The 13817-nt window shown below is 39.4% G+C and overlaps 1 protein-coding gene across 17 annotated transcripts in view; it reads right to left on the minus strand.

Moving 5' to 3' along the window:
- Positions 1-13817, minus strand: part of NAV3 (neuron navigator 3) — an 849425-nt gene that overhangs the window by 34582 nt on the left and 801026 nt on the right. For 13 of the 17 annotated variants that reach the window (XM_021093080.1, XM_021093078.1, XM_021093079.1 and 10 more), the window contains 5 exons: positions 11545-11656; positions 4871-4992; positions 3221-3241; positions 2368-2540; positions 626-779 (listed from right to left, as the gene is read on the minus strand). In XM_021093080.1, coding sequence (XP_020948739.1) covers positions 626-779; positions 2368-2540; positions 3221-3241; positions 4871-4992; positions 11545-11656 — 582 coding nt within the window. The remainder of the gene's footprint in view (positions 1-625; positions 780-2367; positions 2541-3220; positions 3242-4870; positions 4993-11544; positions 11657-13817) is intronic. The other 4 variants (XM_021093088.1, XM_021093087.1, XM_021093076.1 and 1 more) reach the window with 1 other exon arrangement.

Genomic DNA, 13817 nt, shown 5'->3' on the forward strand with positions numbered 1-13817 from the left:
ATCTGCTGGGCCATGAGCTATTCCTGTTTCAATCATCTGTGGTACCAAGTGACTACCGGTTTACGACGATAAAATGAAAACTTTGTCTGAGCACAGACTGGTTCTGAATTTAGCCTTCCGATGCGTCCAAAAAATACAAAAGCTTTACTTTCACAGATGGCATTCTGCAGCACTTTTACTTTCATATTTAGAAAGCATGTGTTGTGTTTCTGTAGTTTCCTCATTACGTTTGTTTTTCAACAGAAAATGGGTAAAGGTGTTTGAAGGTCAGATTTCAAAAGAATAGGAAAAAGTTAATGCAAAGGAAGCGTCAATCATGGAAGCGTGGAGCAGCAAGGGCTGTAGGAGTTTCTCGAAAAATTTAATTCTCAGTGAGTCCAATCAGTAGCACAAGTGTTTTCAATGGTCCTCGCGTGCAACCGGCCGGTGGGCGCTCCCACTTGCAAACCTGGACGTGACAAAATTCTCCATCGGCTATTGAGAAAGGAGTTGCGGAGACTAAATAAACAGAGGACATCTCCAAAAAGAATTTGAAGGTGAGATCTGTTTTTATATTAACTAGGAGAGGACAACAAGCAGCATTTCCAAGCTCTGTTTTTTTCCCCGAAGGTGCTTTCGGACTGACCTGCATCCGGTTCATGGCTTCCCGGATCTGATCGAGATGATGAGCAGAACTGAGGGCCTCCAGCCGAATATCCGTTAATTTTAATTCCTTCTCTCTGAGCTCGCTCTTCAGCTGCAGAATTATCTCTGCCTCTGCCTCTGTGCATTCGCAGATCCTGAAGAAACAGGCATAAACTCAGTGGTGGGGGAAGCCAGAGGGTTAGGAAAAGCAATGCTTCTTTTAAAAACTGAACCACAATCTTATCCAGCAGGTACAGAGATTATTTGCTGCTGGCAAAACCTAGAGAAAAGGAGAAAGTTCTACAAACAGTCATATAGTCGCAGGTTCAAAATGGAAAATAGTAGCTGTCTCTTTCCTTCAATCTTTCCTTCTCATTTTCTGAAGTTTAAAGTTTAAATCTATCTTTACCATATACAAAGCGAGCCTCCAAATTCCCATGTTGCTGATATTTATGAGGCTGAAGAGTCATAGCATTACCATGTCTCATTCTACCTTTTTTTTTCCAGGAACTTAAAACTCTATTTGGAACATTTGAATTTTAGCAAGTTATGATGTCCTTAAAATGTTGATTTCTTGTAAAAATTTTGCCAAGAATAGCCTTATTTGCCACAACACTCTCTTCAGGTTATCATGAACATTTAACTTAAATGTTGTAGAAAATAAATCAGGGAGATGCGCTTGGGACATCTGAATAACGGATGAGTGGTACATAATCCTCCTGGTAGGCTCAGCTGATCTAGGAAATCAGCATTGAAGCTGCATCGCTAGCTGGGGGCTGTTTGAAGGTCATATACATTAAGTCCTTACTGTTGTGTTTTTTGCTGTTTTGTAGACAGCTTTGCAGGAACTATGTCGAAAGCATTGGTTTTCTATTAATGAACATCTTTTCCAGTTAAAATGTGAGGACTCAGTTGCTGGTCACAAACTGAGAGTGCCATGTCCTTCCTATACATCCGGAAATTTTATATGATGTACGAGGGTCTTAAATGGTCTGACCAGTGGCCCTGTTTCCTATGACAGTTTGAGACTCACCACTGTCATGGGCACACAAGGAAATCTGATTCAAATAGTATACAGAACAAAGATAATCATCAGAGCACGTGCTTACATTCTAAGTACTTTATTCTGTCTTGTCACCTCATCTAGCGGGGTACTATAAAAAGCGTTTCGCTATTTTTCTTTGACGTATCAATTGAAGAGAAACGGATTGCAGTTTGGCTCAAGGAACTCAAGTTTTACTTCCAGAACAGAAGGAGGGAGGAAGCAGTCATTGTTGAAATGCATGCGAGTGATTTTAGGAAAAGCAAGAGCAAACACTGCTTAGGTTACAACCAGGACCTCTGCAGTTTTCATGCATCACACTCCATTTTACCGGGATCTATGCTTGTAGATCACAGGGCCATTTTGCCGTTTCTTTGGTGGCCAGACAAGGGGTGACCTGCATTTAATGCACAGTTAGACAGATACACAGACAAATGCAAGTGAAAAGCAGTGAGAATCATAACTCAGAAAAGTGGAGAACAAGATCCGGAAACACTCAGGCTCTAATGGATGGAAAACAAAACAGCAACAGATGCTGTTTGCTTCCTTCGGATTCACGCAGACCCGACAACGACTGATGTAGAGAGGCTGCTGCAGTTGTGAAATGACCGATTCCTGACTCCATTTAGAACACAGATCCAGGCTTGGACTGAAGCTGTTTTTAACACAGACCTCAGCATCCCAGAGAAGGGGGGACTTACGCAGAGGCAGACTGCGAGGGCTTCATGGAGGCTGAGCCACAGTCACCCGCACCGTGGGGTAGCTTGGGGGATGCTGGAAGGGATGAGTCCGTGAGCTCTTCAATGTCCGAATGAGAGGAGGGAGGCTTGGTGGACTTCTTCTTCCCAAAGGCTTGTTTGAATGAGCTTCTCAGCTGCAAGAAGCACAGCGATTACCTTTCCAGTCTATTCACAGTGGGGAGTTTTGCTTTGGGCCGTTAGTTTGCAGATGCCATCCTAGCCACTGCCTGGGGTCAGTACGTATAAGCAGAGTATTAACAGTTGCAGCACGGTATCTCTAAAACAAATGATACCGTGTTTGGGGGTTTCTGTTTGATTCTTGTATTAATCCAGCGCAGCGCAAACATGGAAGGCTTTGAAACAGTGCAGGGTCAAGGGCATGGCTGTCAGAGCACGCATTTAAAACGAAGTACCTTGAAGGGATCGCCATGCCAAATGTTCCTCTCTTCAAGGCAATTTGTTTTAAATGGCCACTTTAGCGCTACAATCAAGTCAGGGCCTGCTGACAGTATAAACTTAAAAAGCAAAAGGAAGTCAAATTCACCTAACACTTCATTAATTGTGATTTTTCTATTCAAATTTGCAGTTCCCAGACGATGCGAAACCAGAATTGGAATCCCTATAGCACACCATTCCCCAAGTAGTTTTTCTTCTCTTGAAAATTTGAAATTAAAATGAAAAGACACAAAGAAAAGACATACAAGGTAATCTGTTTTTAAAAGATATAAAAGCCTCCTGCCAAAATGAATAGCATTCATGCCAAGGGTGGGTATTTTTAGAGATGCATGCCAAATTGTCCAGGGTTTATATTCACCTCACTTCCTCTAGAGTTCACCTTGCAGAAACATGAAAGAGTGTGGAATTACAAATCAAGGGAATGAAGGCTGATCAGTATTTTAAAATACTACCTGCATAAACATTGTTTTAAAACAAAAAAGATATTTCTTTCATTATTTATAGAAGGCACTCCAGTAAAAGCCTCTGCTGGTTCTATTGCAGATTTCATCAAGAGGTGTACTTATTGAAATCTACTTTTCTTCCATGGCATTAAAAGAAATCCTTTACTTCATGTTTTTAAACATTTTGCAGTGATAGCCTCTTCCCCTCAGCTTTTCAGCCATTACTTAACATCATAAATTATTATCTCTAGCAAAGGGCTAGTTCTACTAAAGTACATGTGTATATTTCTACTGTTCTTTTGATAAAAATAAATAGTTTATTTGTGACACTTTATTCACATCATAAGCCCTGTGGATGCAAGGGGTGGAAAGGCTTTCAAGGTCTCTTCTTTCTCTTTTACCAATTCTCTTTCTCCTCTTCCTCCATCAGCATCTTCACCTCCACCACCACCATCACCACCACCACCACCACTACCACCACCACCACCATCACCACCACCACCACCACCACCACCACCACCATCACCATCACCACCACCAGCACCATCACAACTACCACCATCACCACCACCACCATCATCACCACCACTATCACCACCAATATCACCATCACCAATATCACCATCACCACCACCATCACCACCACCACCATCACCACCACCACCACCACCACCACCACCATCACCATCACCACCACCAGCACCATCACCACCACCACCACCATCACCACCACCACCATCACCACCACCATCACCACCACAACTACCACCATCACCACCACCACCATCACCACCACCACCACCACCACCACCATCACCATCACCACCACCACCACCACCACCACCACCACCACCACCACCACCACCACCACCACCACCACCACCACCATCACCACCACCACCACCACCACCACCAGCACCATCACAACTACCACCATCACCACCACCACCACCATCATCACCACCACTATCACCACCAATATCACCATCACCAATATCACCATGACCACCACCATCACCACCACAACTACCACCATCACCACCACCACCACCATCACCACCACCACCACCACCACCACCACCACCACCATCACCACAACTACCACCACCACCACCAATATCACCATCATCACCACCACCATCACCACCACCATCATCCTTTTCTTCTTCATCTCCCAACTCCTCAACAGACCCCTGCTCTGAGCCATTTATTTACAGATACTATTCTATTTTTCCTCATGATATCTCTGTAAAGTCAATATTAATTATCCAATTTTTAAAGATGAGAAAATTTAGGTTCCCCAAAGGGGGAAGTAACTTTCCTACAATCCAAATAGTAGCATCAGAGCTGGGATTGAAACCCAAGTTCAGTTAGTCCCAACTCCAAAATGTATGCTCTTCAGCACCATGCTCCCCTAATTTTGGTGTTGAGCGTAGCATTTGAGGTGTCAGTCACTTTGCTGAGATGCTCTATAAATGGCTGAGAGTCCCTAAAGCTCAGAAGGAAAAAGCCTGACTCACTGTGCAATAGTAAGCTTCTGAAAGAGATGAATGATAGTGGCTTACCCAGTTTTTCTTTTTCTTCTTCTTGGAGTCAGCATCATTACCACTGCCAATACTGGAATGGCTCGTGGCACTGTTGATACTAGAAACGCTTTCTGAAGAATGCTGTCTTCTGATGCGGAGGTCTAGCAACAGATAGAGATGATCACATGTGTTATCAAGACTTTTCAATCTGAACAAACAAGACTTTGAGGCTTGCTGAGAGGAAGTCCTCCAATAAAAGGCAACATGGCTTTGTATAGGTCATTTCTATGCAGCTTTTGTTTTATAAACTTAATAAATACAACCATACTTGCTTTGATTAACTGGGACATCTGTCTTAAGATTCAATGGGAATCTCAAATTAAGTCTGTAACACTGGTGATTTAATGAATTCTGAGTTTTGTCCCCAAATGAAATGCTATGCTAGAGATTTTTAACTGAATAACTGGCTCAAACAGCACATCCAAAATGATTTATTCCAAATGATTTGTTCCATGAAGTAAATGGAAATTTATAATAGCATGAGAATTGTGGCTTTTTAATATTTGTCATTTGAATAAAGTTACTGAAGCCAAATATATTAACTTTCCATTTCATAGACTCATACTATGTTAGAGCCAAAACAAACCTTGCAAGCAATCGAAGCACCTCATCTCACAGACGGGGCAAGTCAAGTGTAAAGAAGTTAAGTACCTCGATCAAGGTCAAAGAGCCAATGCGGCAAAGATCCTCAGGAGAGAATCTGGGTAGAATGCATTTTGTGAATTTAACAGAAATCATATTTAAGGCAGTGCAATTCTTCCACCATACCCCTAACCTCTGTTCATGACAGAACAGTAATAACAGTAACAATAATAACAGGGGTAGTAATAAAGCTAGCTCTTACTATGTGCCTATTCTGCTCTGGGAGTATCGAATTTTATTATTAAAGCAAACCACTGGAATGATGACCACTAAGTGAAACCACTAAATATAATTACCCTGTAGTCACAAAGTTGGAAAATAGTGGAGTCAATGTGAGACCTATTCAGATCCTAATGTCTACTGCATTAGCTGCCACCTCTCTATACTTCTAAAACGCAGGTAGTGGTTCTCCAGTTAACAAGATATTTTGAGGAGGATACCATCTGATATTAAATCACTGGTTAAAGATATTCACTTACTCTGTACAATCAGCATATAAGATTTATTTATAATTATTACAATGGAAATTATTTTTACTTAGAGTGAACTGATCTTAGGTGTCAGCAGAGACACTAATAATTTATAAAATTGTGTTTAAGGTCAAATATACTTTTAGGCCATTTCTATTGCTATATTTAATAGCTATCAATGTAGAGCAGCCAAGCAAAAAAAGTCAGTGGAAGTTAGAAGATGTCAGAAATTACAATGTAGCTTTCAAAAAGTCCCCAGAGAAGTAATAATATATAATCAACCTTTCTAGTTGACTAATTTAACGGTAAAATGACTAATGGCAATGGAATTGTAAGTGGTTACTTTCAGAAATTACAATAAGTGTGGGTGAGTAATTTACAAATATATGTCTCTATCCTTGAACTCATATGCATACATATATAATAAATACTTTGTTCCACTAAGAGAATAATAATGCTGAAAAATGCCACAGTAGAGAAAACAAGAGCTGTTTTTAAGACTCTCTAGAGTTTGGTTTAAAAGTATTTTTTATGTGAGGAGAACATTTAAAGTTTTGTATGCCAAAAATATTTAAGGTGCCAAAACCTAAATCGAGGCATTTGTGTGTGTTGTTTTGATACAGTAATAAAGGAGTATAGTATCCCATAGTCAACAAGTATGGAAATTATATGAATAAGCAATAAAAGAATATGCATAGGTGCTTATTAAATAAACAAATAAATTTAAATGCATTAAATTTCTTTTTTTTTTACAAACCTAAATTATTATTCAATAATGATAAAGCTAGATTGAAGGCCATAATTAACAATGGCCATATGAAAGAAACATTTGAGTACTCCAGAATGGTAGAGACATAATGAAACATAGTGTTCCTTCGATTTTATAAACAACTTTGATGTAAGAAAGTTTCCCTTTATACCACATTTTTTTAAATTGTTATTTCCCCAATACAATTTTTTTTCTACTATACAGCATGGTGACCCGGTTACACATTCTCTTTTCTCCCATTATCAGGCTCCATCGTAAGTGACTGGACATAGTTCCCAGTGCCACACAGCAGGATCTCATTGCTAATCCATTCCAAAGGCAATAGGTTGTATCTATTAACCCCAAGCTCCCCAGTCCATCCCACTCCCTCCCCCTACACCTTGGCAACTACAGGTCTATTCTCCAAGTCCATGAATTTCAAAAAATAACAATAAAACAAATAAATATATTAAATTTCTATTTCAATTGGCTATAAGCTTCTCTGAACAAAATTAGTATTTGCTAATTTTACCTTAATAACTGACTTTCATGAATAAATCAGATGGATTATTAAAGTATTCCAGTTTTTATTATATCCTAAACTAACAAATTATATTTGACTTCAATCAATCCCCAAATTTTAAAAGATAGGTAAACTCTTATAACCATAGGCCAAAACTAGTCCTTGGAAGTATTAGTTATGTTCAGCTATGATATGACTGCATTTGCAGTAAAAATTCTCAAGGGAATGCATGCTACTTTAACAATTCTTTTCTAGTGTTTAAGTATTTGACTGAATACATGTGACATCATAGAGCTCAGCAGAGAACATTGACCAAACGAATATCGCCAACCTCAATGAATGGAGAAACTTGTTTTAAAAATATGTACTTTCGTCACAAACTCATTCATTCCCAGCTTCCCACCCTGTGCACCGCTGCTGCTGGAGTTCAAGCTACCACCATCGCCTGCTGGTGCTAAGAAGAGCTGTCCAACTCACCTTCAAACCATTCTAAAGACTGTAGCTAGAGAAACCTTTTCTAAAGAAAAATCTCACTATCACTCCCTTACCAGACTTCCCAACAGATTCCTATTTGAATAAGAATGGGAAACATTTCAACTTTTAAATAGGGCTTAAAGGTCCCTCAGCAAGCTGGTCAGTGTTTATCTCTCCAGCCCGGTTCTACCTGTCTTATCTTTGGTCATCATCTTCCTTATGCTGGTTCCATAAAAGGCGCTTTCTCTTTTCTGTCTCAAGTTCTGCTAGAACGCTCTTCTCTCAACATTTGCTATATGGCTTGATAATTAGTCTCTGGGCCTCCCCCTATGCGCTGCCATCTGGTAGAGGCCTTTCTTGACTATGCAACTGGGGTAGGTTCCCTGGTAACCTCATTCTCTATGGTACCTTTTCTTGTCCATTTTGGAACTTGTGACGATTTTATATGCACATTCGGCTACACCAACGACCACAAACATTCTTTATTTCTTCTCTCCCTTTAGATTAAAAGTTTAATGGAGACTGCCTGGTTTGTTTACCACTATATACCCAGGGATTTGTACAGAGTATTGCATGTGGTAGGTAATCAATAGGAACTCGTTGAATAAAATTATTATTATTATTCCCTTAGTGCAATACTGAGTTTTAACACTACAGGAACACAACCTGAATATCCTATATATACTCAACTCTCGATAACTTTTTTTGTTACTTTTAAACTTTATACAATTTTTTAAATCTTTCTTGCCCAATTTGAATATTAACTGTTGTCATTTTGTTTATTTTAGGCACTCTTCCCACATTTCTGAGCAAAGGAATTCTTCTTTTTCAACTCCAGTAAAGATAGTAAAAAAAACTACCTGTTGCCTGAGATAAAAGGAACCTTTCCAGGAAGTTTTACTTCAGTGGCTTGTACTGTGGTAAAGAAAGGATTAAGCCTTTTTAAATCCCTTCTGGACCTATTTACGACATGAAGATTTAGAACATAAGCTGCTTTATTATAGCTCTAAGATAAGCTTTAAATATTCAGTAATTTTCCATGCTGCATATAAATTAACTCCCCCACATGGAAAGTTGCTAAATTCTTAACAGAAGTAGCCCCAAGAGAACCAGTTTGTCCTTCAATTTAAGTATATCTCACTTTTGTAAATCACTTTCTTAAAAATTTAAATTTCAAGTTTTTAAAATTTATATTATTCTTTTCTATAAAATTTGAATAAGCCCCTTTGATGTGCACGGCAACATTATGGCCAGGATTAAGGACTAGGAAAACAAACCACTCTACCCTCAACCAGGAAAGGCAGACCATAGATAAATTAAGGCACCAAAGTATAATGCAAATTTTGATAGAGGAAGTACAGTTATTTCCAGGAATATATCACCAAGGGACTTCGTAGAGCTGATGAGTCAAGGAGGCATGGTTAGGCTAACTGTTGCAAGATTTCAAAAAGCTTTTATGCTCAACAAACAGGGTAGAAATTTCCAAGTAGAATAAAGAGAATATATAAAGAACTTTTGAAGAGCCGGAGGAGGTTCAGGGCAACTGAAATATGAAATACACCACATTTATGGCCAAAAGGACAGAAGGTCTGGAACAGTGCCTAACACATAAATAGTAATCAATAAATAGCTGTGGAATGAACAGAGCAAAGAGAAATTATGACATGTTAGGGAGTGTGCATTTCACCTAAAGGCCATGGGATACCTGTTAGGCAGACAGGTTGCTAGACAATTGCTCTGGTCTCAGTATGAAGAGTATCACGAAGACGTGAGAGATAAAGAGGAGGAAGGCTCGTCAGGAGGTTGTGGTCATAGGTCAGGGGAAAGATGAGGGAGAGTTGACAGCAGGATCAGAGAAAAGGTAGCCAGAGATTTTTACGGGGTAGAATCTACAGAACTTGGCGATTTACTGACTGGGGAGATTTCTGGTTGCGTGGAAGGATGGTGATGCCGTTTACTGAGGCAAGGAGCACGGAAGGCAAAGCAGGTCTAAGAAGGAAGAAGACACGTCAAATTTGGAGACGTTAACAAAGAGACATCCAAAGATAATCTAATGGAATTCTCTTTTTGGCAGCGGGATGGACCGACCTGTAACTCACAAGATAAACCTGGCCTGGAGAGATATATTTGACAGTTATCAACACATGAATAGTAATTATAGCTAGAGTACTAGATGAGCTTGTACAGAATTTTAGCTGCGATGAAGAGAATCATAATGTATAAAACCACAACAGAAGAAAGTTCAGGCCTTGGTTCTAAGAAACACCAGTGTTTTACAAATGTATACAAATGAGTGACCCCACAAGAGAAACCTTGAAAGAGATTTCAAAGGAGCACAAGAAAAACTAAGAATGCTAGATGTCCTGAGCATTAAAGGAAGTGAATGTTTGAAGTATAATGGAATGGGCCTCAGTAGCGAATGCTATTTCCATGACAAATAGAGTAAGACTTTTTTTTTTTTGTCTTTTTAGAGCCACTGCCATAACATATGGAGGTTCCCAGGCTAGGGGTCAAATTGGAACTGCAGCTGCTGGCCTACGCCACAGCCATAGCAACACGGGATCTGAGCTGCATCTGCGACCCATGCCACAGCTCATGGCAACGCTGGATCCTTAACCCACTGACTGAGGCCAGGGATCAAACCCACGTCCTCATGGATACTAGTCAGATTCTTTAACCACTGAGCCGCAACGGGAACTTCACAGTAAGATTTTTTTAATTTTAATTTTTAAAGCTCTTTTTTTTTTTTTTTTTAAGTTCCTTGGGAGGGCTTCATTTTTTCTTTTTTTTTTTTTTTTTTTTGGTTTTCTTTAGAGGGGGGTGGAGTGCTGTGCCCATAGCATGTGGAAGTTCTGAGGGCCAGGAACTGAACCCATGCCGTGGCAGTGACTTGAGCCACGACAGCAACAACAATGAATCCTTAACCCAGACCAATCCCACGAATTTCAAATGCACTGGATTTAGAGGGATATTAAGTCATTATTGATGCTGGAGGGAAGAGTTTTGGCGGAATAGTGGAAAGAGAACCCATACTCGTCTGAAGTGTGTCTGGTTGTTGAAGACACTGAATGATTCCATCAAACTTCCCCAAAGTCATGCGGAAATGGGAAGAGAGATGATAGAGCACTAATCCCTAGAGATTGAAGAAAGCAGTTCTCAGCTGGTAAACAGTGGAGCCTATCAACTGCTACGGAAAAGAGAACAGGAATAAGCGGAACCCACACAAACGAAAAAAGCGGCCAGACACTGTCACACAGTATTTCTTCAATGGCCAGCTAAGGGGAGGCTGGTGTCAGAGAAGATGATTTCATCAGTGTTTGGAACTGCTGAAGCAGAGTATTCATAAAAACACACATTTTAGTCCATTTTCATCAGTGTTTAGAAAGTTCTCCTCAGGAACACCTTTTCTGGCTCCACCTAGGACGAGCTGTTCCCCACATCTGCTATTCCCCGTACTGATCACTGTACTTTGTATACAGAGCTAGATTTTCATTCTCCTTCCCAAGTTGTGTTTGGCTTGAAGGGAGATGTGAAGGTAGTAGTCAACGTCCCCAGACCCACCTTCACACATCAAGTGGAGAGAAGTGTGCATGACCGTAGAAGCAAATTCCTCAAGGTCAATTCAAAAATTACTCGATGCAGAAAGTTACTGCTCTTAAATCCTGGGACTGTGACTGCAGTAATACCCACGCACTCGTTATAAAAAGCAACGCCACTGAGTAAAAACAGCTCTGCTCTGCTTAATAAATAAACGCTTCTTATGCTGGAGGGAAAATGGCCGGATGTCGAACTCTACCTTTGGGAGGGTGGTCTGGACCGTTCAGGGCTCCCTGAATGGCTGCCTGGGCAGCAGAGTTCTGAGCCTTCAGCATCTCGATGGTTTCCCTTAGCTCTATCAGTTCAGACTCCTGCGAAACAAACAGAATTTAGACGCTTTAATACCTGAAGAGGAAAGGAAACGCTTCTTTTCATAGTCTGCTATCAAAGGAGTTTGATATTTTGTAGTGCTGACGTCCTAGGAGCTTGGGATGCTTGGCTGAGCTTTCAAGTTGTGTCTTACAACTTCTCACTCGTAAATGTACGAAGCTCAATGCAATGGAGACTTCTTAAAAAAAGTCTTGGTTATTCTCTTATGAACGGGATCCAAAGGGTTTTTTTAAAGACTTTTAGTTTTGCTATTACAGTTGATTTACAATGTTCTGTCAATTTCTGCCGTACAAAGGAGTCTTTATTTCTTTAAAAGGTTAGTACCGAGAGCTGACCAGTACAACACAAAACAAGATATCCTCTTGCTCACTTAGATACCACACTTCTTAGCAGTACTCATGACTTCATTGCAGAGTTACACATCAGTGAGGCACTAGTGCATCGGAATGGAAACCTTGTGTGTTTGTCTAATGAGGAATCTCAGATTTTGTCTCATTTATTTTGTACTTCACAAATCGATTCTTCACATCCAAGTACAAAACACAGATTTCATTCCTAACTTACTCGAGTGCCATATTACTAACTCTGCTGTCAGATCAAGGCCATCTTGGATTCTGGCACTTTTTATCCAATCAACTTCCTCCCATGAAGACCCAGTTCCTCAAGCCAACGCAATATAGGAATTTTTAGAAGATGAAGAGAAATACATAGTCATTAAAATACTTAAATTATTTTTAAAAGGCTTACAGACTAAAATTGGATCAGACACCTAAACTATTTTCTTATTGAATTTAGGGCAATTTTAAGCTATGCCTCAATGAAAATACTTGTATACATAGGACTTTCCACAGTTACTTAAATGAGTATCTTTCAATAAATAAATAAATTTAAGTAGATTTACTTAAATCAGTAAATAAAGGACTCCTTACGAGGAAGAGGGGATAACAATAACGACAAAGAGGAAAGGGAGTGCTGTTTCAGCAGAAGCCACGTTCCATCAGGAGCACAAAAAACAACTCTCCTTCTCGGCAGCAATGGCAACCCTAAAACCTAGAATCCCTGTCAGCCTCCTCGGGGGAGAGTGCCTGTGTAACATAGGCGTCATTCATCATTTGCTCCAGCATCTTTGGCAAAAGCAAAAGAAATTAGGCTTGGGTTCTTCACTCCATGGTAAGCGGTTTATTCCTGCTTAATGTCTCCCAATAAATATGAAAAAAGTCAGGATGGTGACAACTGCCTCTGCAGAAAACTGCTTCGACATGGGAATGCCCAAAGACTGTAGAAAGTTAAAAAAAAATAGGGCACTAACTGAAATGACATCCAAGTTTGGAAATAGGTACCTGGGACCTCATATACCCATTTTCCTTGAGTATCTGGCATATTCCTCATCGAGGACAGTTAGATATTTTAAAAAACAAACCCTCCTATCGACTTTTAATAACTTATAAGTCAAAGACCCTCACAACGAAAAATCAATAGTGACCTCCTGGATTCACTGACACATCTTCAATGAATCTTGACTGCAATCTCATTTGTGTTTACTTATCATAAAGGCAAAAGAACATGTTTATGGAAAATTGCCAATGTCATGATAAAAAATCAGATATTCATCATAATTTCTCAGTCTCTCTGAGTTCTATTTATATTCTGTCCCTTGCCCAACTTGTAATAGATAAGTTTGGCAAATTTTAATGTATCTTCCCATTTAAAATAAATCTCTCAGGTGGTAAAATATTTACTGGAAATTCATTCTGTTTTTACAAGAAATTTATTCACAAAAGGATACCTATAGTGCATACTTAATGAATCACTTAATTTAAGGAGTAATTTTAAAACATAGAGGCTATGATGAATATTAAATTTTAAAGTCAGATTTTCATCCTTGAATTTCAGATCAATAGTGCTGGTACTTTGGATTAAAAATCTGCTAAAACATTTGCCTTTAGGTTTAAAGAGGGAAAATGAAAATGAAATCTCATGCAAATATCTAAAAACTTAGCTTAATTTTATGGGTTCACTGTCAAAATTTTATCCTTTTTAGAGAAATCTCTTCTAGAAACTATTTTTTTTAATTAGTTGAATTTTCAGGTAACCTTGATTTTTCAGGAAACTGTGCTGAATGAAATAGAAGAATGATCACTT

This window comes from Sus scrofa, chromosome 5 (genome assembly GCF_000003025.6).
Source record: "Sus scrofa isolate TJ Tabasco breed Duroc chromosome 5, Sscrofa11.1, whole genome shotgun sequence".
Taxonomy (NCBI): Eukaryota; Metazoa; Chordata; class Mammalia; order Artiodactyla; family Suidae; genus Sus; species Sus scrofa.